The sequence below is a fragment of the Cetorhinus maximus genome, chromosome 30 (assembly GCF_964194155.1).
Source record: "Cetorhinus maximus chromosome 30, sCetMax3.hap1.1, whole genome shotgun sequence".
Taxonomy (NCBI): Eukaryota; Metazoa; Chordata; class Chondrichthyes; order Lamniformes; family Cetorhinidae; genus Cetorhinus; species Cetorhinus maximus.
In genome coordinates this window covers 4,638,996-4,663,035 of record NC_135908.1, presented here as the reverse complement: position 1 = coordinate 4,663,035, position 24,040 = coordinate 4,638,996, and the positions used below count along the sequence as shown (strand labels likewise).

Genomic DNA, 24,040 nt, shown 5'->3' with positions numbered 1-24,040 from the left:
TCCCTTTTCCCTTGCTTTATTTCAGTCGAGATAATATAGTGTCTTTTGTTGCTTTGTCCTGGAACAACATGTTTGTTTTAGTTTTGAAGTATTCAGTTCCACACAACCCCCCACCCCATCAGATCCACGAGTTTGCTGAATTAGCAATGTACAGCCTGGCTGTTTCACAAGGCTTTGTCATAACGATCTGTGGTCAGAGGCCACTTCGTTTGCTGGTGAACTTGGATGCCCAACTCCTGGTTGATGGGGGAAAGAACATGTTTTTAAACTGTCCAAAGAACATCAATGCTTTGGGAGTTGGAGCCAAAGTTGTTGCAATACTGAGGTAATGACCAATGTTCTACTTCTTGACATTTAATACCTCATTTCAGGACTGTTCAGCTAACCCTGTGGTTGTGTAGAAGTGGCAGCTGCTATAATTCCTAACCATCCTTTTAAATAGAACAGGGCATTAAGTTTCTTCTTCCAATAAATGTTTCAATGTGCTGGTGTTCAGTGAGGATTCCTTCGCCTGTCCGGCTGTCTCATCACACGCAAACTGGATGGTGCACCAGATTTTTCAACTTTAGGGAATTGTGTTTTTGGAAACACTATCTTTTGTTTGGATCCTCCCCTGCCATCACCCCCTGCCATCACCCCCTGCCCCTGACAATTGTGTTACAAATCACAAAATGCACAGCATAGAAGGAGGCCATTTGACCTCTAGCTCTTAGAAGAAGCTATCCAATTAATCCCATTTCCCTACCCCTGGCAAATGAGTCATTTTCAAGTATTTATCCAATAATAACATCGTAGTGTTGATTTTGTTTTTGATCATATTTAAAATCATATCATGGTATATTATTGGGACCATGGTGTGGAGGGCTTGTTCAAATACTTTTAGATATGCCTTGCAATTCAGAAGAAAGGATTTTTTTTTTAACTGCTCTAGAATATTAAGATGAGAGGCTATGCAAAATTTGAGTATTTCTCTGAAGCATTATGGCAAAGCCTGTCTGACAATACCTGTGGGAATGGCGTCTCTTGTCAGCAGGTTTCTGGCTAGAGTTACTCACCAGTCAGTTACACTCCAGAACAAAATACCTCCCGCTCTGCAGCCTGTGCAACACATCTGGGGGATTGAACGCTGGCATCAGTGGAGGGACATCACTGTGAGGAGGAGGTATAACCACGCGGTGTTCAACCAGGTACTGGAATCACCTGCAGAATTTTGTGTTGGGCAGGTGCTGCCGCCCCCGCCTCCCCCAATGTAAAATGTAACCAGCGTTTAAGTGCTAGGGAGAAGAACTGTTCTTTGTTTGACAGACTAACTAGCATTTAACTCTACCCTTCCCGTTCCACATTGTGTCAAATCAGTATCTGTGGATTAACAGCATTACTGCCATTCTGTCCTTGATTGATTGCTACAGACATATCTAAACAGATGGTACCGAAGGCATGCTGTCTTGCACTACATTTGCTCATTTTAATTACACAATGAAAGTTTACCTCAGACCTTAAACATATGCTGCTGTGAATTGAAGCTCATTGTGTATTCTGGAAGCTGAGAGGCAGAGGAGGAGGAAACTGCTATTTTAATGAAGATATACAGTTAGACTAGATTTATTTTTCCTTCAGAGTTTTATAAAGCTGAATGAACCTTTACCTCAAATTGAGAAGTCAAGGATCATGGTGCAGGAGATGATAAAAGTTGAAAACTGTATAAGCAGTTTGGCTGCTTCAAGAAAAAATTCTGAAGTTTCACAAATTGGAGGGGAAATGTAAATTAATCATCTGTCTTCCACTTTGAGATGTGAATCTAATGCTTAGTCTTTTTTTATATTGGGACTTAATTCAACATTAAAAAGTCTTGAACTGATCTGAATCAGCTGCTACTGAATTGGTAAAAAGACAGATATGATTGCTAGAAGATAGTTTAAGGAGAGATAAGGGAGTAAAGGAAAGATGCACGTTAGGTACAAGGGACTTTGGTGCTTCTGTATGGCAGGGGGAGAATTTCTCTGCATAGCAGACCTAGATGCTCTAGCGCAAGCCAGTGTTCCAGAAGTGTTAGAGGCCTGTATTTTGGGCTCGCGCCAGCAGGTGATCTCAGAAACCAAGATTGTGGCTCCTGGTACGCTGTTGGGAGATATAGTCTACTTCCTTGCTACTGCTTTGTTCTTGGTGCAGGAATACAATGTGCCTGCAGTTGGAGGGCACATTATCAATATACAAGCATCATTAAGCTTCGGCTGCTAATTGTTCAGTTGCCAGCATGCTTTCTGGGTTAATGATTGATCAGTGGTTGCTGATCACAACTAGAAATGGTGGCAAATAAAAAGGAAACTGCTGAAAATGTGAGCTGAAATTGTAAAACGGTGGAAAATCTGAACTATTGTTCAGTTGACATCAGAAAAAAGACATGCAAAAGGATTGGGATTTTGCATATTCACCCTTCATTTGCTGTTGGAAACATATAGGTGGGGAGGGATAGAGAGCAGATTGTCCAGCCACCAAAGCAAGAGGAAGTTAACGGTTAAATGATCTGTGAACTGCTTAACATGGAAGCAAGAAGGAGTATTACCCAGTTTGACAGTATTTACAGCATTGAAAGAGACCATTTGAGCCAACTGGCTTATGCTGGTGTTTGTGCTTCACATGAGCTTCTTTCCACCCTTCATCTGATTTCACCAACTCATCCTATTTGTTCCTCCACCGTTTATGTTTAAATGCATCTACAGTATTTGCATGAACTGCTCCTTGTGGTAGTGAGTTCCACATTCTAACCACTCTCTGGGAGAAGTTCATCTTGGTGAGGCAGTGAAAGGAAGATTAGAAAATTGAAGTATGTGCCAATAACTAGGGTGATTAAAAGTTAAATAAAGTTATGTGCAGCAAAATTAATTCCTCTAGATCCAGACAGACAAAAATGTTAATGCAGTGGGTTCCACCGTTGCCCCACACCCCCCACTCCTCCTCTTGGCAGAACCACCACTAGAGCTGTGTTCTGGCAAAAAGTCTTGATCCACCCGCCTTTTCACCCAGCAGTTCCAACATTTGTTTTCTGTTCATCATTACATGCCTTGAATTAGCAGTTTCCAAGTTGGCCTGCTGTCAATGGAGCCCAGCCTAAGGGAGTGAGCTCTGAACAAGAACTGAGACGCAGGTTTGAAGGCATGTTGAGTACCACCAGTGTTAATGGGCAGGTACATTCTTCTGGTAGGTTACCAGTATTGTAAAAGCAGTTGCTTGTCAGACACTGACTGTTTTACCCCAGCTGTCCCCTCTGTAGTTGCCTTGCAGTCCCTCAGGCTCATTTCTCCAACTTTTGTAGGCTGCTGCTTCTACTCTTGAATGTTTTACACTTGGGGTTTAAAAACAAAAATAAAATACAATTCTCAAGGAATGTGCTTGTTCTGCCCTGTGAGCTTTGGTTGGTAAGTGCTGCACTTGGTGGTGTGGAATTGAGGGACAGAGACCAGGAAGGTCTCAGCATTGACCCATATGCTGCGTTGCGTCCTTCAGCTGCTCTTGGCTGATGGTGGCAATTAAGGATGCACTATCGCTGGGGCAGAAAATTAGAATAGCACTCCCAACCCCAGCTGCTATCTGGTGACCCCCTACTGGAAAGTGCACCTGTATTGAATATAGGCCCAAGTTTGGCCTTGAAGCCTGCCCCTTACTGATCTGCCACATCTGTCGATCTGCCTCCCACTACATTGAGGGAAAGAAACTGCACCTATCTGTTTTTTTTTTAAACATTCATTCATGGAATGTGAGCTTCGCTGGCTGGGCCAGCATTTATTGCCCATCCCTAGTTGCCCTTGAGGAGGTGGTGGTGAGCCGCCTTCTTGAACCGCTGCAGTCCCTGTGCAAATATTATGGTAGTATATCGGCTATGTTACTGCACTAGTAATCCAGAGGCCCAGACTAATAATCCGGGCAAAGTGAGAATTTGTATTCAATTTAAAAATCTGGAATTTAAAACCGATGTCAGTGACCAGGAAGCGGTCAGATTGTCATTAAAACTCAACCGATTCACGAGTGCCCTTTTAGGGAAGGAAAGATATAATTGCATTAGAAGCAGCTCAGAGAAGGCTCGCTCGACTCATTCCTGGAATGAGGGGCTTATGAAGCAAGTTTGGACAGGTTGGGCCCATACCCGTTGGTGTTTAGAACAATGAGGGGGTGATCTTATTGAAAGATAGATGATCCTGAGGTGATTTGATAGGGTGGATACCGGGAGGTTGTTTCCACTTCTGGGGGAGACAAAGCCGGGGGCACAATTTAAGAGTAAGAGGTCTACTGTTTAAGATGGAGATGAGGAGGATATTTTTCTCTGTGGTTGTTGGTATGTGGAATTCTCTTCCCCAGAAAGCAGTGAAGGCTGGGTCACTGCATTTATTCAAGGCAGAATTAGACAGACTTTTGATGGTCAAGGGAGTGTCGAAGGTTATGGGGGGGGTATGGCAAAGTGGAGTTGAGACAACAACCAGATCAGCCGTGATCTTATTGCATGGTGGAGCAAGCTTGGGGCTGAATGGCCTACTCCTGCTCCTAAGTTCCTATGAAAGCTGCGGTCCTTGCCCATTCTGGCTCATACATGATTCCAGACTCTCACCGATGCCTAGCAAAACACTCAACTGTGTCTAAACTACCCAATGGCAACTAGGAATGTGCAATATATACTGGCCTTGCCAGAGACTCTGTCGTCCCATGAATGAATTAAAAAAATTAAAAATCGACATCTTTAGGAAGGACTGAATGTGAAAGCAGTGGGAGCAGCCATTTTTGAGACATCCAAGTCTGTTTATCATTTAAGGTCCTTGAATTTAGCTGCTAAACATGGATTGAGGCTGGCCATAAATGAATACTCACTTTCTCCCCTATACCTCATGCACGGTGTTTAAGGGCTTAGTCAGAATGGGGGGAGGGAATGAGATCATTACCTGGCAAACCATAGATGGTGTGTGGCCCATGAATTGCATCAGAAAGAAGCACTTTGCTGTTTAGACAAACCTTTGGTTTTAGGAGTAAATTTGGTGATCAGCGTACAATGGGATGAAATGATTAAGAGTAGACTGTAACAAATAGTATGTTCAATTATTTACCCATGTTCTTAGCTGAAAATTGAGAAAAAATGTTGATGCTAGTGATCAGCATTCCTTCATCCTGTTGTCAATGTACATGTGGAGTTCGAAATAAAATATGTGATGACTTTCAAATGTGTCAAGAATCAATGTTTTCCTTTTCACAATCATTAATTCGCTTGGTAATCTAAAACTGAATATTTGAAATCTGAAGTGCAAACAGTAAATGCTGGAAAGGTCCATCAGCACTTGGAAGAGAAAAGACGATTTTGAATAAGGCCCTTTGTTAAAAGTGTCACCCTCCTTCAAATGTCACCTTACAACTTTGTGGCTGTCTTTTCATCTTTATTCCTTCCAGTTCCTTTTCTCCTCATCTCCCCTCTTTTGAAAGTACTTTGATACCTTTTTTTAAGGTGCAAGTTGTTGGACCGCTGGTCAGGGGCTCTGCTTTCTGCGTCAGTTTTGACAAACGGGCTTTGTCCAAATGATCTCTTTCCAGATGAAGGCAGAACTGTAAGTATCCAGTTAGTTTTCTATGAAATTTATCACATTATAGTAAGAATAAAACGGTTGTATGATTTTGATAAACCTTTGACCCAATGACCATCTGCACAGGCGTGCTTGGGAATTTTTTTGTTTATACTTTTTTTTTCCATGCAACCTACTACCTTTAACAAACTAGCAGCTTCAGAAATGCATGAAACAGCTATTTTACGAAAGGTTTTCTGGGAACAGTTAAGATTAAGACTATTAGGTATATTCAGAGGAAAAGGAATTTCCTAGCATATGATAGAAATAGATGCCACTACCGAGCTTCTTTCTCGAATGACACCTGTCCTATCCTTGCATTGAGTATCATGCCCTACCCATATTCTAGGGGCTGTCTATGTTGCCTACCTTGCCCACCCCCACCCCCACACCCACATGCCACTAACAACCTTGCCACTTCCAGGCTTGGCTCTGCTGGCTGATTTGAATTGGCTGTCTCCAAATCCAAGCATTGAGGCAAATGGGGAAGTGGGACGAATTGGATAGCCCATGCGCAATGGGTCGAGTGGCCTCCTACGCTGGATGAGTGTGAGTGGGAGGATTGGAAGAGTCCTCCAAGATTCTAGGGGGCGCTGTCGGACTGACTCTGCCCCCCCAACCCCCCGCCGCTCTTGGCGCGCTTTGCTCCTTGTCGGCAGCTCTATGGTGACAGCGGCGGAGTGGGTCACAATGTGCGGCCCGGGCGCCGAGTGAAGGAACCGGGCCGGAGGGGCCCGGGCGCCGAGTGAGGGGACCGGGCCGGAGGGGCCCGGGCGCCGAGTGAGGGAACCGGGCCGGAGGGGCCCGGGCGCCGAGTGAGGGAACCGGACCGGAGGGGCCGCTGAGGATGAGCTACCAGTCAGTCCCCAGTAACGAGGAAAACCTTCGGGCCGGGCACCAGGGGAAGGAGAACAACTTGGGTTCCGCCCGGAAAGACCTCCGAACCGGTAAAGGTGGGTGGGAAGGGAGGGGAGTGTGGGGGGTGGGGTTAGGGGGAGTGTGGGGGGTGGGGTTAGGGGGAGTGTGGGGGGGGAAGGGGGAGTGTGGGGGGGGAAGGGGGAGTGTGGGGGGGGGGGAAGGGGGAGTGTGGGGGGGGGGGAAGGGGGAGTGTGGGGGGGGGGGAAGGGGGAGTGTGGGGGGGGGGGAAGGGGGAGTGTGGGGGGGGGGGGGAAGGGGGAGTGTGGGGGGGGGGGAAGGGGGAGTGTGGGGGGGGGGAAGGGGGAGTGTGGGGGGTGGGGTTAGGGGGAGTGTGGGGGGTGGGGTTAGGGGGAGTGTGGGGGGTGGGGTTAGGGGGAGTGTGGGGGGTGGGTAGGGGGAGTGTGGGGGGTGGGTAGGGGGAGTGTGGGGGGTGGGGTTAGGGGGAGTGTGGGGGGTGGTTAGGGGGAGTGTGGGGGGTGGTTAGGGGGAGTGTGGGGGGTGGTTAGGGGGAGTGTGGGGGGTGGTTAGGGGGAGTGTGGGGGGTGGGGTTAGGGGGAGTGTGGGGGGTGGGGTTAGGGGGAGTGTGGGGGGTGGGGTTAGGGGGAGTGTGGGGGGTGGGGTTAGGGGGAGTGTGGGGGGTGGGTAGGGGGAGTGTGGGGGGTGGGGTTAGGGGGAGTGTGGGGGGTGGGTAGGGGGAGTGTGGGGGGTGGGTAGGGGGAGTGGGGGGGGTAGGGGGAGTGTGGGGGGTGGGTAGGGGGAGTGGGGGGGGGTAGGGGGGGTGGAGGGAGTGGGGGGGGTGGGTAGGGGGAGTGTGGGTGGGGGGGGTAGGGGGAGTGTGGGGGGGTGGGTAGGGGGAGTGTGGGTGGGGGGGTAGGGGGAGTGTGGGTGGGGGGGTAGGGGGAGTGTGGGTGGGGGGGGTAGGGAGAGGAGGGGGAGGGAGTGGGGAGAGGGGAGGGGGAGTGGGGGGAAGGTGCAGGGGAGGAGGGTAGGGGGAGGAGGGGGGAGAGAGTGGAGTGGGGGGGAGGGGAGGGGAGTGGGGGGAGGTGCAGGGGAGGGGAGTGTGGGGGGAGGGGGGAGAGAGTGGAGTGGGGGGGAGGGGTGTGGGGGGAAAGTGTGAGAGAGTGGAGGGTGGGGGAAAGAGGAGGGGGGGGAGTGGGGGGAAGAGGAGGGGGAGAGTTGGGGGATGGGGGGAGAGAGGAGTGGGGGAGGGGGCTGAGGTGGGGTGGCCGGCGGTGGTGGGGGAGGTGTGATTGGGGTGGGGGATTGGGGGAGGCGGGGAGATCCAGAGTGGGGAATCATTGGGGGCATCCAGTTTGCGGACGGATCTGGAGTAGGGGGGACAGGATCTGAGAGGGTCAGTGGGGTTTTTGGGAGGTGGGTGGTTTAGGGAGATCTGGGGGTGGGGGTTGGAATCTGGGGGTTAGGGTAGAGGTGGGGTTGGGGAGGGCAGTGTTTGGAGATTGTATTTGGGAGTCTGGAGTCAAGGGGGAACGAGGAGAGTTGAGGTCTGGTGATGGTGGGGGTGGTGCTCTTGGATAGGATCTGGGACCTGAGTCGGGAAAATGGGAGAGTTGAGGTCTGGGAGGTTGGGATCAGAGGGTGTCCAGGATCAAGGGAGGAGGGGAGAGTCAAGGTCCAGGGGGATGGGGAGGGGTTTGTGGTTCAGGTAACCACTGAACAATGGGAGCAGTACTAGAGTAATAACTAGAATATTCCTCATTTAATAATGAAATGATGATGCATTGTTTGTCATGAGATTTTATTATAAATAATTAAAAATCAATCTTTTTGGGATTTCATAACATTAAGACAGTTTAAAAACATTTGTACATTTTTAAAATAGTTTTTCAATATATTGTCTATTTTTATAAAATTAAAAATGCAAACTGTGACCCAGCAAGAGTTGGTGCTTTAACGAGTGAGGTAAAATGAGCACTTAAATTTTTTTCCCCCGAAGTTGATTTCTCATTCCCCTTGAATGTATTACTTTGCCATCTGTCTGGAATATGTGCAATCTGCTCCTATTGCTAACGAGTACTCTGTATCAGGGACATGACATCCCCATCTAATATTTCTCATCGTTGCCCTATCCTACAGCTTTTGCTCAGATTAGGAATGGGTTGGAGAAAGGATCAAACCTACTTTTGTATCATTTACAGAGGTTGTTTGTATCTAACACTGGAAGATGCCAAAATTAGGCTATGCTTATGAAATTGAAGTGAGTTGTTACCATTACTGATGGGTATCACTTGACTTCTACACCTGAGACACATCACACACCTAGGCATGTGATGTTTTTTTGCTTTCAGCCACAGCTGTCATCTTCTAAAAAATTTCCTCAGATTATATACCTGCCTGTATTGTGACTTGGGGAAAGTTGGTTTGCTCATTGCAAGAAGAGGATCGTTCAGTGGTGAAAAAGAAAGTTGTCAAGTGGATCTCTCCAGTGCAGAAGACTCGATAGCTCTTTAAAGAGCTAGCACATTTGTGATGGGCTGAATGGCCCCCTCTTCTTTGCTGTATCATTCTATGAAGACACCTGAGGATAGCAATTCCAAAATGCATTGCAAGCCTCATGGGTAGAACTTACAGCACAGAAATAGGCCTTTTGACCCCCTATGCCAGTGTTTATGCTCCATACCAATCTTTTCCTACCCCTCTTCTTCTAATCCCATCAATGTAACCTTCTATTCATCTTCCCTTCGTGTTTATCGATGCGTCCATGCCATTTGTCTTGACCGTTCCTTGTAACAGCAAGTTCTACACTCCTATCGCTCTTTGGGTGAAGAGTTTACAATAAATATTTACAGCTTTGTCTGAAATTTCTTTAGTGTAAGTGTATTAATAACATTTATGTTAACACTTCTGCCATAAAAGCAGAGAGGATGCCCAGATGACTACATTTGTAGTTTTATTCCACAATTCAATTTCTGTGGCATTTAGCTCTGGGAATAAATGTAACTGATGACACTTTTGGCTCCATTCCAATAATCTTCCTTGTGCTTAATGCAGGAATCAGCTTTCATAGACAAATCCATGCCTCGTATGAGTTGAAACCTGACATAATACATAAAATTAAAAAAAGAAAGACTTACATTTAATAATGCCTTTCATGACCATCAAATTTCCCAAAGCACTTTACAGCCAATGAAGTACTTTTGATGTGTAGTCAGTGCTGTAATGTAGGAAGTCATTTGGCGCACAGCAAGCTTCCACAAGTAGCGATGCGATAATCACCAGATAATCTGTTTTGTGATGTTGATTGAGGGATAAGTATTGGCGAGGACACTGGGGAGAACTCCGCAACTCTTCAAAATAATGCTATGGGATCTTTTACGTCCGCCTGAAAGGAGATGAGACCTTGGTTTAACACCTCACCCAAAATGACAGCTTCCTCAGTACTGTACTGGAGTGTCAGCCTTCACTTTTGTGCTCAAGCTCTGGAGTGAGACTTGAACCCCCCACAGGCAAGGGTGCTAACAACCGAGCCGCAGCTGACATAACGTCTAGGATGGTGTTGGTCCAGGACAAACAATTTACTGTTCTATTGCTGGGTTAGGCAACAGAAAAAATATATGGCTCATCCCACATACAGTTCAACTTTTTCCTTAACAGCCTCAATTGGATTGCTATCTGAAAATAATGTACATGGTTACGGGGATAAGGGAGGGGAGTGGAACTAGGTAGAATGCTCTTTCGGAGTGCTAGTGCAGACTCGGGCCGAATAGCCACCTCCTGTGCTGTAAAGATTCTGTGATTCTTAAAACAGCCTTCCACCAGCAAATGTAGCTCAGGCTAAGTTGAACTAAGTAATTTATTATCAAAATGTATGATTATATGGAAGCAATAATAATCAAATGTTAAATAGTCCTTGATTATTAACAATATTTTAAAACCCCTTTTCTTAAACCAAATGTTATATTTTTGTTAGGCATGGTGTCAAGGGATATGGAACAAAAGGCAGGAAAATGGCGTTGAAGTATAGATCAGCCATGATCTAATTGAATGAGAAGGGACTGAAAGGCCTACTCCTGTTCCTATGTCAATGAGCAGGACAATTCCAGTAATCAGAATAAGCACCCTAACATTACAGTCAAGTTTTTCAAATGATGTTTCTGGTTTCAATTCAACAGATCACAATCTATGTGTGTTTAAAAAATTTTGCATCAGAAAGAACCTTCCACTGTTTATATTACCTTGATTGTTCAATCTAAATCTGCTCTCTCTTTTAAATAAGGTACCATTCCTCTTTCAGATAGTACCCAGGGTTGTCCGGAGTTGATATGCAGTTGGATTCTGACCGTCCTTACTTCTCTGTTGGTGATACTCACTTTTCCAATCACAGGATGGTTTGTTCTAAAGGTACACAATCCAAAACACCAAATCTGATTTGCACTCTCTCCACCTCCACCCCCACCCCGGCCCATAGTGCCCATAGTGGCCCCTTCTGCAGCAGAATTAAGAGAGTAGGAGGCTCTCGGTTACCAGTCAGCGCTGAATTATCTGATCTAAGTTGGGACACTTGTGGCCTAGGATTGGAAAATATTCAGCCAGAGTGCCCGCTCCTAGGTGTCACCTTCTGGCAAGTCTGTGATGACGCTAAATACCATCAGCTTTGTCTGTGGTACTGGAATTCTGATTACAGCAGAAAAATGTTCTCTTGAAATAAAATTGTAAAATTATATCACTGAAAGTGCCTTTATATAGCACCTTATATCTCTCCACGTACAAGCTTGAACACGCTGTAATGGAAGCAGTAATACTGCACATAGTAAGATCCCACAAACAAGAATGAAACTAAAGACCAGGAAATCTTGAGGGAGGAATATTAGCTAAGCCACCAGGGAATTCCCTGCTCTATGGGATCTTTAACCTATCGCAACTATTGAGTTAGGAAAGAAGCACCTTGGCTTAATGTTTTACTTGAATAGCAGTGCAACACTCGGTGCTGCACTAAGAGGTCGGCCTACATTTGTGTGTTCAAGCCCTGGAATGAGGCTTGAATCAAAACAATGGGCGAGTGGAAGACCACTGAGGGAAATGAAGTTTGGTACAAGGGTGGGTCAATCTTCCAGTATTCGCTGCTTCTGCGCTACCCCCCCACCCCGCCTGCCCTGAAGACAGCTTTCCTGTCCTCCAATAACCCAGCCACCACATTTTCAGCAATTTGAATAATGCCAGGACTCTGGTGGCTACGTTTCATGACCAGAAACACTAGTTTTTGGCGTTTCTTTTTCTTGTTAATACATTAAATTCTGCTTTGATCGCATGATACTCCAGGGGCTTGTACTGGTGTTTGAGATTTACATCCTGGGGTTCTTCCCCATTTTCCCATGGTAAATACAAATTGTTCACCCCAGTTATGACTTAGGAACAGCTCCGACTGAGCCATTGAGTTCTAGATGCTTTGTGGTGTGGGATGTTGGGGACTGCAAGTTACTAATAGCGTCTTACTCGCTGTTTCTGTTTACAACTGCAGTCAGTGCCGAAGTACGAGCGATTTGTCGTGTTCCGCTTAGGGAGGATCATTGGCAGCAAAGGCCCCGGAATGATCCTCTTGTTGCCTTTTATTGACCACTGGCAGAAAGTTGACCTCCGATCTAAAACTTTCACTATCGCACCGTTTGAGGTACGTGACCTTTTCGGCCCTGATTTCTGGAAGGTAAATCTGAGCCGTTAAATTACTGCTTAGCAAACCAAGTGCCAAATGTTGCATCTGCTGGGGGGGCCGAGACCACCGATGAAGGCGAGACGAGATTTCAAATGATACCCAAGGCCTCCATTTGCAATAAAACAAGGAACTGCAGCATGAGGAGCTTATAACATTCCTCAAAATGTGGTATTTAGCCCACTGGCCTTGTTTCCAGTATCTTGATTTGTTTCCCTGTTCACGTGTGTGGAAAAGTTCTCATTTTTATTTTCTGTTTTTTTTTTGGTGCTGTGGATTAGCTCATTGGCTCTTGCTGTGCTCTCATGATCCTGTTGTGTGGTGACTTTGATGCAAGGATCTTGCTGCCTGATGTTCTTTTCCGGTTTTTGCTGAGATCTGCCCGTCAGTAGGCCCCAGGTTTGACTGCTGGTGGTCTTCCAGGTGAACAGACCATGAGAATGGTAAACCTTACGCAAGAATAGGATGCTTGTCACTGTCAAGTAAGGTCACTGTTTCGGCTTGAGTGTGAAATTTGTTATTGCTCAGATCTTTATCAGAAACCAGCATTTTCCTGGACTGTCTGTACAAATTTGGGGATCTTGGTGCCGTAAGTCTACCTGTAGCTAAGTGTAGCGATTTGTCCAATGTCACTATGCCCAAAATGATTAGTGACCCACCTGTACGTGATACTGGAGGATGCCCGGTACCTGTGGCAATTAAGAAGCAAGCATCAGGGCCTTCTGCAGATAGAGCTTAAAATAGACACATTGTTGGTTTTCTGGAGGCATCATGTGCAGTTAGTTACATGGGAAATGTGTGTCCAGTTCAGATCACACACAAACAAATAGCTGGTGTGTGTTACACACCTGAACGACAGTCAGATTTCAGTTGTTGTGGCCCAGTGTACAGAGACTTCTAAACAGCAGTCAGAGCTCTGAGAGTAGTTCACTTTTTCTTTCTTTAACCGTCCCCCCTCCCTCCAGTTTTCACTGCTCTTCTGTCAGCATTGCCTCACTCATGTGGGAGCACGGTTCCACGGGAATCTGGAATAACTAGCATATCTCCCATGGCATTGCTCATGGTAAGTCCGCGGACGTCCTATTTTACCAGGAGTGGAGCATTACACCATTTTACCAATCGTGTTGCCAATGCCGCTTTTTGACGTTTGATCTACCTATCCCTTTTAAGGCTGCAAAGTTGAGTTTCTTTAAGTAGGCGTAGCCTGAGGTCAGTTTGAGATTAAATGCGGGTAAAAAGCTTCCTGAGCTCAATTACAGATTCTTTTTAGATTGGCAACTGCTTGTAAATCCTTGCAGTTTCCTGCCCAAAGTCTAAAGACACCGCAAGGAAATGACTGGCGTCTTGACATGTGTGGCCTGGAATTTTGCATATGAGGCAAATTGTGACACCTGAAGTGTGATAATTGGATCTCAAAAGTTTTTGCTTATATTTTGGAATATCGCCACAGAATACATTGTTTCATAAGAAAAGGCACAATGTAGCCCTTAAAACACAGCATGTCAGACTGTGGGTGTGTGCCCCTTAAAGGCTCCACAGTCTAATTAATTGCTGTGAAGTGAGCATAATAACAAAAGAAACAGTAGCAGAAGGAGGGCATAGAGCCCCTCGAGTCTGCTCACCATCCATTAAACGCATATCTTAAATCTCAACTTCACTTCCCTGTCCAATCCCGATAAAAACCCTTCATTGCCGTAGAGTCCAAAAACTGACCAACCTCAGCCGTGAATGCACTTGGTGATTGAGCATCCACGGCCCTCTGGGGTGGAGAATCCCAAAGGTTCACAAGCCTCTGAAGAGTTTCTCCTCATCTCAGTCCAAAATGGCTGATCTCTTACCCTGAGACTGTGGCTCCTTAGTTCTAGACTTTTCAGCCAGGGGGAAACAGCTTTTCGGCATCTACCCAGTCAAAACCCTCTAAGAATTTTATAAGTTTCAATGTGATCACCGCTCATTCTCTTAAATTCCAGAGAGCATGCACCCATTCTATTTAATCTGTGGCTGAATTCATCCAAAGATCCATTGAACCGCTGCAGACAGTGAATTCCTTGATACTTCTCTATCAAGTGTGACACAGGAAGTTTAGTGTGCCATTTTGGAACATAGCAGAGAAAAAAAACATTATCTAATCTCTTGGTACATCACGCAGAAGGAAGGGTAAACTTTCAATCTCTTTCACACAGGCAACATGTAAAGATGGAGCTGTGATCATTATTGGTGCAGAAGTCTACTACCATATCTGGAATCCAGTCCTATCTGTGGCAATAGTGGAGGATCTCGACAGCACCACAGTATTCACTGCCCAGAACGAGATGATTCATTTCCTGCTTAAGAGAACGCTGGCAAAAATCCAGGCGGACAAGAATAAAACAGGAGAACAGTTAGCGGTGAGTATGGTGTCTCCTTTTGTTTTGGCTGTTGTATCAATCACTGATACCAGGGCCGCAAGGGTTGTGTCCAACTGCCTTTCAGCTTGTGGTATCAAAGCCTCTACTGCTGTTAGAATTTCACTGTAAAATTGTGGCCTCGGTAAACGAACAGCACAGTTGTCAGTGGTGGAGCAATGTAAATCGGGGATGTCCAAGATGTCTGAATTGGAGGAATGTAGCGATCTTGGCGGGTTGTAGGGCTGGAGGAGATTACAGAGAGGGGGGAATGCCAGCTTTCATGTAAAGAACTGGGTGAGTCATCAGCTAACACAGGGTGTCCATGGAATTGTGCTTTAAACGAGGTAGCACCTACAGGAGAAGGTAGGGAGCGCAGGAGGGGCAATTTAATATGGATGTGCGTTTACTTTAAAAATCTGAACCTCGACCACAAGTCTTGAATGCTATAAGTTCATTTTGTTTTGACTCATTTTCCCATGCAGATTGAGGTTAACAAGAAGACCAGACACTGGGGTCTGGAAGTGCAGCGGATAGACCTGATTCTGCACAGGGTGATAAAGCAACCACAAAAGATTCCCCAAGAACCTGTAGCTACTCCACCCAGCACTCGACTAAACAAGCTTCCTGCCCCTTTACGGAAGTTAGCTGCACACATTCAGCAAAGCAGAAGCCCTCCGCAATTGGAACAGCCTACTTCACAATCTAGTGAGAGTGGTGGTGAGCCAAAGTTCTTTTTAACAGACTGAATGAAAGTATATGGTAAATTCAGCTCCCACTGCTCCCCCCAACACCCCCCCCCTCTCCAGAGGTGTCATGAAGCAGAGTCTAAACACTTCACTTGCTGGGTATAGAGTTTGAACCTGCGTTCCGATTAATTGGCTTGAATTTCAGCTTGCCCGTGCTAGCAGATTTGGTGTTCTGTGTTATTACTTATCCACCAGTGAGTCAAAAGCACAAAGTGCAGTCCTTTCCAAACCGCTAGGGCTACTGAACGCAAACAGGACAAGCCAGAGAACACTAAATGCAAGCACAAATAAGACTGGGTTACCAAGGCTTGTAGGCCACATAACACAAGAGTTGTAATCTAGACAAGGGCAGTCGAACCCGCGAAGACAATGTCCAGCCAAAGTTGGCAATCTTGCTGGGATGTGGGACCAAAGCCAGCCTTGTGTATTAAACAAGCATACGAACCTCGACCTAGTTTGCCTTTTCTAACTGTTGAGGCCAGTTATATTGCCTCTTCTGCCCCCTTGACTGAGAGATCAGCTACCTCAGACTAGGTCTGTACAGTCCAAGCTACTCTCAACACCCAACAATTTGTATTTACACAGCACCTTCAGTGTAGCAAGCATTCACAGGAGTGTTAACAGACACAATGTGACAACTCGCCACATAGAGATATTGGGGTAGGTGACCAGAAGCATGGTCAGAGGCTGGTTTTAAGGAATGACTTGAAGGAGGAGAAGGTGGATGGGAGGGCTTGGAGCTTAAGCGGCTGAAAGCGAGGTTCCAAAATTGAGGATGCACAAAAGGTCAGAATTGGAGGCAGCAGAGATAGAGGGGGACAAGGAATTGAACACAAGGATGAGAATTTTAAATTGGCCTAAAAGCCAATGTAGATCAGTAAGCACAGGGGTGAGATAGGTGAACAGGACTTGCAAGTTAGGTATTGGGCAGCAGAGTTTTGGATGAGCTCACTTAGGGAAGGTGGAAAATGGGATATTTGTAAATTATATTCTCCCTTAACCAGATGAGCAATCTCTCTGAACTGCTGTTTGAGTTCCTTATAGACAGTGTTCACACCTCACTTGAAGAGTCTGGAACTGAAGAATTTGAGAGCGACGTTGTCAATCCAGACTGGATACTTTCTAAAGTGAAGGCATTCCTTAGTGAGGATCTTGTGAAACACATTGGAGCCTGTTATCTTTTCACTGTTAACCAAAAGGATGGAACTCAGAATTTATATTATCTGGACCTCAGCAGAGGTAAGCCAACGTTTCTTCATTTGCATTGTGTAATGCAGCTTTGTACAGAGGTAATACTCTAATGGCGATATTGCTTTTTATTGAAAAAAATGAGATTGCATTTTCATTACACTATTTTGAAGAGTGTAATTAGACTCACTAGTTGGAACACACCAGTAACAGTACTGCTCTATCACTTGTTAAGTGACTCATTATCAGTTTAACAGACTGAATGCTGAAGTGCATTCCCTCACTCCCGTGCTGTAGCTGTCAGACTGCAGCTTTCTGACTACAGGATACCTGCATATAAAGTCCAGGAACCCTGGCCTTATATTTAATGCAAATTGAAATTATATTTTGTCACTTGATAGTACAGAATTTGAGTATTTCTGAAAAAAGAGACACACTTGAAGCTTTTGTCTTGCACCCATGAGGACTTATGCGGATTGTATCAAACAGCAAGTCCCTTCGGCTGTTCACAATAGGCAGAGTACTCAACCAGCTTGCAAAACTCAACGTAATGTGTAATGTCAGATGTGATTCTACAGTTGGACAGCACGCGCTGAATAACCCCGAGTGTGCTAAGAATTACACTAACAACCAATTTTAGATTATCAGTGAGGCTCACAATGTGGCTCACTTACACTTGCTAGAAGCTACAAATATTTTCATATTCAGGAAACTGTCCTCTGCCAGCAAGAGGAACACGTTCAGGCATTGCGCCTTTTTTGAATTAAACAAAAGCATGGGGGCAATAGTTCCCTGCTGCATTCTCCGTGGCAAAGCCTGGACCAATCAGAGTTGACTTGCCAACCAATCAGCACCCTTTTCTCATGCAGTATTAAATGTTGCTCCCTTTGAAATTTGGCATTCTTGCATCTGTCCTGATTGCAAGATGAAAAGCTTCGTCGGCATGTCTCTTTAGAATTTTGTGTTGATTTTTAAGATGTAACTGTAAGGATCATAGCACGTCAAGAAGACCCACAATTAATGCCACCACCACCTGAGTTCAGCTAGGGTTTCAGCAATAAGCGGGGTCTTTGCTACATTAGTCACATCCCGAAAGCCAATTAAATAAAAATACAGACAGTTGCATGAAGTTAGAAGTATACTTTTGTAAGATATTTGATTTTAGTAAACAAATTTCAAAAAAATGCAACAATATGCTTGAAGATCAGTTACAGGTTGAGTAAGATGTCCTCTCGAGGTTGGGGCTCAGCCTTTATATGTGACCAGAGGGCGTTTAATGTTGTAAAGACTTCATTGCCCTGTGCCAATATTCTTCAATTTAAAAAAAAAAGCAAAAAAAATACTTACAATGTAAGATGTTGAGATTAGTTAAGATGTTGAGATTAGTTATTGGCTGTCTATAACTACCTCTCGCTAACTTTCAGATTCTGGCATGGCAGGCTATGGGATGCCTGAAGGAGACCCTGATGTCGCTTTGGAAGTGACAGAGGACACTATGCAGGCTTTGTTCTTGGGGGACCTGAAACCCTTCTCTGCCTACATGAGTGGACGGATACGCGTACAGGGCGATTTGAAACTTGCAATGAAGCTGGAGGATCTCATCAAGAAGCTGAATCGATGATGCAGGAGAAACGTGATCCAATGCCTGCCTCAGGCACAGACTTCTGAGTTTCACGCCTTGTATCTTATTTATTTTTTTTTGTTATTTTCTCGAAAGTGCTGTAGTAACATATTGTTTATAGTTTTTATGGATTAATAATGCATTCCGAGGGAAAAAAAATAAACTTGTGATACTAGATTACATTGCTACGCTATACTGTTCAACTCTCAGGTACTAGGCTCCGGTTAGCTTTGCTATTTTCTCCTCTGTATCTCCCGTGTGTTTTTACACTGGTTATGTGCTGCCTAAAGAGGGAGTTGGAGGCAGATTCAATAATAACTTTCAAAGGAATTGGATCTGCACTTGAAGAGGAGGTTTGTAGCGGAGTGGGACTAATTTGCTTAGCTCTTCAAAGAGTCGGCATTAACATGGCATGCCGATTGGCCACCTCCTGTAGTTCCAGGTCTTAACAGGTGTGTTGACCGTGCTCACTTTGTAAAGTAGGGAAAAGAAACTTAAAATGATTCTGCCTTAATTAACAAATGGCTGGTAGTGAGACATTTAATACCAGAACCCACTTGGAGTAGAAGTGGGAATGAGTCACAGTTGATGGTGCTGCGAAATATCCTCTTTGTATTTCTGGTTCGTGTGGACGCCCTCCGGTTACTCACAATTAAAGCACCAGGAGAGTGCTGAGACTGTGTTTATATCTGTTGAGTTTTACAGATTAATGTTACTTCCCTCTGAATCGCATTCTGCAGCCTGACCACCACCTCCCTCCAGTTATCTGGATGTAAATCTCTTGCTTCTCCCACAGGGCCATCTTGGCCTCCAGCACACTTAGGAAAACAAGGAGTATGCTTTACAAAACAAAAACAAAAATACCTGGAAAAACTCAGCAGGTCTGGCAGCATCTGCGGACAGGAGCACAGTTAACGTTTCGAGTCCGAATGACCCTTCAACAGAACAAGGAGTATGCTTTAACCTGGAATTCAATTGGATCTTCGAAGGCGATGTTGCATTGATTGAGATCTAAAGAAACTTGACAATTGTGTGAATTTTTAAAACAATTCCTTTGTAGAAAAGCTAGGGTCATTGAGAGACAGATAGTTATCTGACCTAAAGGGCCTGGTATCTTTTGTTCTCTCTTTGCTTTATCTCTCCTGAAATGGTGAGTGGCAGATTTAAAACTGACTGATTTTGTATAACGTGGAGCTTTTATACATACATTTTTGGTCAATTTGCAGCTGACGTGTGCAGACAAATACTACCTTGTGCCACACTCCAGCTACGTACTAGCTATGTTTCTCTGTTGTTACGAAGATTACACTGCCCAGGATGCTCCACACTGTTAGGTTGAAATTCTCCACCCCCTCCCCCCCACTCCTTTTAACAGAGCTTTTAATCCATAGGTAAATGCTGCTGATGGTATATACACGGTGTCATCCGAGATCCACTGTGATGTGGACCCATGATTCTGATCCCTGGCTGAAGAAGCTGGTTACAGCCTTGTAAATGCAGGACAGCTGATCCCACATGCTTGTTCCCTGCGAGTTAATGGAGTCCGAATGCATTTAAGAAGACCAGCTCCTCTCTTCCAAGTAGTGAACGGGCACAAGGTTGAGGTGGCCTAATTGCCTGCTGGCTGGGAAAATGCAGATGGGCAGTGCCCTTGGCCTGCCTCAAATTTGAGTGACCGAAATGAGATGGGAGGAGAGCTTCAGTCCTTCTATTTAAAAGTAGATGAAATATTTTTATTTAAACACTTGTCAAATTAACAATCCTATTACCAACAGTGGAGATTAAGTACACTTCTAAAGCAGATGATTTGGTCGTTGTTGTTTGTGGGAGCTGCTACATTTCCTACGTTACAACAGCGACTACACTTCAAAAGTACTTCATTGGCTTAAAGTGCTTTGGATGTCCTGAGGCCATGAAAGGCTCTATATAAATGCAAGGGTCTTTTGTAATGTAATTACAAGAAGCTCATTTAGTTTGATGTGTGCACACTTGAAAGCTGTTCTAATTTTTGCAAAATCAATCTGTTTACAATTGAATCAATGGGAAGAAGCGAGTGCAATTTTGTGCTTGTAAAAATGTAATCAAGGCTAAAGAGGAATTGTGATTCATTTCCATGTTTATTCGCCACAATTTGAAGCTGCAAGATACCAAATTTCTGTACTGAGATCAAAATAAATTGTCACACTTGTTCATATTTTGGAGTCTGTGCTGTTATAATTAATTCCATACTTAAGGGCTATATGAGTATCCTGCAGTGTCCACTATACTATACCCATTTTCTATAATTGGCTGCACTGTTCTTAAACGTTTTTAATTTATTATTTATGGGATGTGGGCATCACTGGCAAGGCCAGCATTTGTTGCCCATCCTTAATTGCCCCTGCATTGAGTGGCTTGCTAGGCCATTTCAGAGGGCAGCTGAGAGGCAGTTACATTAGTCCATGTAGTCCAGACCAGGCAAGGCTGGCAGATTTCCTTCACTAAAGGATAAAGCCAGATGGGGGTTTTGTGACAATCAATGATAGTTTCATGGTCATTGATTACTGAGACTAGCTTTCAATTCCACATTTATTAATTGAATTTAATTTAATTTGAATTGAATGCAGTGGTGGGATTATGAATCCGTGTCCCCAGAGCATTAGACTGGGCCTCTGGATTATTAGTCTAGTGACATTACCACTACACCATGATCTCCCTGGTTGTCTGTGTCGGTGCCCAGAGCTTTGTTTCTTATTCCTGGATAAGTTTTTCTCTTTTTCTATGTAACTTTACCCACCACCTGAGGTCTTGAAGCTGAGAGCACAGGTTTAGAGCCAGTATCCAGGGACTAAATGCAACCCAGACCTGACTTTCCCTCTAGTTTGCCCTGATACCTCCAGTCTTTGAGGCTCAAATCAACTGAGACCAATGTGTCCAACTCTGCTCTGGAGATGGGCCGAAAACATCAAGGATGACCACCGGATCAAGCAAAGTCTTCAGGATTTCACACAGCTGAAACTAACCGAATAAGTCTTCAGGAAAGGATGTCCAAAATCCTTGCTGGTGAGAATCCTTGTCAAAGAAGCAATTGGCCCTAAACCAGCTATTAAAGGACTGACCTCTTGTATTGTGATGCAACCTACAGAATGTTTGGGATCATAAAGGTGACCTTTGTCCAGTGGCCTGGTACAACTTTGTCATTTCTACAACTCATTTAGATCCAGTCTGCCCTGACTTAAGCTTGGAAGGCTTGAGGATCACTTTAATTGAGATAAAACTTAGGGGATTTCTCATTCAGAGAGTAAGAGAAGAGAATGAATCACCCTCACAATCTATTTGGTGCCACCTACCCAGAGCTTTTTGATTTAATCTTTTTGATTCAAACACTTTTCAACCTTGGTGTTAACTGTCTATTTGACCCTTTGGTTGTCACACAGGTTCCTACAAATTTCCTGTTGGGAATTGTCGCAATACTGTCCCACATTGGAATTAAAATGGAAGTTTTGTTGTGGAGATGGATGGTTTGGTTAACGAGTTTGCTGGGTTTAATCCCCAACTCAGAGTTTGTTAAGTAATCCTTACCTATTGAGATTCTGAACATTACAATTGGAGTTGGCCAATGACTTGGACTTTGTGGTTTCTTCTTCACCTCCACATGAATTCAGTTTGGGAGGAGCTCAGTCAATGACCTTCACCCTACTGAGGACAGGCAAACTTCACAGAATCTTGCTTTGCTTTCTTCTTTGTAGGTTCATTGGTTGTTAACTCGACCAGGAATAAAGTGCTGGAAACCTACTTGTCCAAAAAAGATAGCCTTGTATCCCTGGAGAAGGGATACCCCAAATGTCCATTTAAATTTTTTGTTCTCTTGGGTTTAGGTAGCTTTACAAGTAAGAATGCTGCATAGTTAATGCACTTGGTAGATCTTGTGCAATGTATTGTATCAATTCAACCTTTTTGGAGATGTGAAATTTCTACATATGCATTGCATCAACAGACTGCAAAACTACTCTGGCTACAGTTATCCCTTTGCTCCCAGTTTGAAATCAGCATTTGTAATTCAATGTTGGCAATCCCCTTGTGTCTACCGCCGGTTCTAAATCACAGGAAAGAGTTTGGTACAGTGTGGATTTCCACTCCTGGTTGGCAAATTTTGAATGTCCTGAGTGCACTGGTGGGAGTAGCCACACACTCCTATACTAGTTAGGAACAAGAGTAGGCCATTCAGCCCCTCATGCCTGTTCTACCAGTGAATTGCAAAGTATCACCGTCCCTTCACTATGGCTGGGTCAAAATCCTGGAACTCCCTAACAGCACATGGACTGCAGCAGGTCAAGAAAGCGACTCACCACCACCTTATGGGCAATTAGGGATGGACAATAAATGCTGGACTTGTCAAAGACACACATGCCAAGAATAAATTCTAAGTAAAATAGATTATGGCTGATCTGCACCTCAATTCCTTTTACCTGCTTTAGCTCCATATCCCTTGATAATAAAAATCTATCTGCCCAAGGTTTCATCGGAGTGCCCAATCTTTGTGTGAGTTTGAGCAGAGAATATCACAGGTATTTTAAAGTAAATCCACATATGAAACAGGAGGAGGCCATTGAGCCCCTCGAACCTGTTCTATTCAATTAGATAACCGCTGATCTGTATATTAACATCATTTTGGCTCCTATAATCCGTTGATAGCCTTGAGTAACAAAAATCTATCAATCCCCGTTTTGAAACTTTTAACTGAAAAAGCCTCAACAGGTTTTAAAGGTAAAAGTTCCAGATTTAAAATGAAATGACTTAACTTCTTGATGACAGCGGAATAACTAATTATATAACTGATCGACTATTAAAAAAACACCAAGAACTCGACTTCTTCCAATCGAAAGTTACTTTTCAAATTATATGACAGTTCGACTTTAACACAATTCTCACTTTGCTGGTTGTTGGAAAATTTACATTTTCAGTGCCAGTTTCGGTTAACAATCAGGAACAAACTGTAATTCCGGGTGAGCATTTGTTGTGGGCTTGATTCGGGAATTTAACACAGCAGCAGGGGGTTCGAACATCCAGGACTGTACTTACCCCAGATGTGCATCAATGTTACGATGGCTGTCATTACAACTGCAGTTGAGTTTTGTGACGCCAGATGGTGCCAAGTTGCTGCGAATTGCTGACAGTTGACAATTGGGTAAGATGGGATAGAAAATTATCTTTCGCATTGTTAGAGGGCGTACTTTATTCCCACAACAGGCGTAAAGCAGCCAAAATGCCTTTCTAACCGTTGCGCAGGGAAAATGGACAGACAACAGCTGGCGCCTGTGTGTTTGTTACAGTAGTCACAGGGTCAATGTTCCATGTTGGAATTTGGAATGATCTTGCAATCAATCTGGGGTAAATAGTCCAGATTTTTCAATCAATATTACCAACGTGACGGATTTTAAAACATACTTTAATGAAAAACATGATATGCACTGGTACCTGCAGCTGTCAGCCTGACTCAGTGGGTGGTGCCCTTCACCCCTGTGTCAGGAGGTTGTGGGTTCAAGTCCTGCTCCAAAGGCTTGAGCTCAGGGGTCCACGCCAATGCTTCAGGGGCAGAACTAAGGGAGTGCTGCACTGTCGGACGACCCTTCTGTCTGCTCAGCTTGATGCAAAAGATCCAACGAGAAGGTGAACGGGGGGGAGGGGGGGGGGGTTCTCTCCCCATTTATCCCTCAACCAACAGATTATCTGGTCACGAACTCGTTGTGGTTTGTAGGAGTTTGCTATGCACCAATTGGCTTCCGTGTTTCCAGACATCACCAGGACCATACCTCAGAAAAAGTACTTAATTGGCTGTAAAAGCGCTTTGGGACAGCCTGAGGCTGTGATAGGTGCTCTAGAAATGCAAGTTTTTTTCTTTGTGTTTGGGAAGTAATTCAACATTAATATATATA

The 24,040-nt window shown here is 44.7% G+C and overlaps 1 protein-coding gene across 4 annotated transcripts; it reads left to right on the top strand.

Moving 5' to 3' along the window:
- The first annotated feature begins 6,404 nt into the window (after positions 1 to 6,404).
- On the top strand, positions 6,405 to 19,174 carry stoml1 (stomatin (EPB72)-like 1). 4 transcript variants are annotated; one of them, XM_078532297.1, is made up of 7 exons: positions 6,405 to 6,544; positions 10,771 to 10,877; positions 11,995 to 12,144; positions 14,367 to 14,570; positions 15,053 to 15,287; positions 16,361 to 16,555; positions 17,929 to 19,174. In XM_078532297.1, the coding sequence occupies exons 1-7, from the start codon at positions 6,445 to 6,447 to the stop codon at positions 18,123 to 18,125; spliced, it is 1,188 nt and encodes a 395-aa protein (XP_078388423.1). In that variant the 5' UTR covers positions 6,405 to 6,444; the 3' UTR covers positions 18,126 to 19,174. The 4 variants fall into 4 exon arrangements, with proteins under 4 accessions (XP_078388423.1, XP_078388421.1, XP_078388424.1 ...); XM_078532295.1 differs by having other exon boundaries at positions 6,405 to 6,550; XM_078532298.1 differs by lacking the exon at positions 11,995 to 12,144 and having other exon boundaries at positions 6,405 to 6,550.
- The last annotated feature ends 4,866 nt before the right edge of the window (positions 19,175 to 24,040 follow it).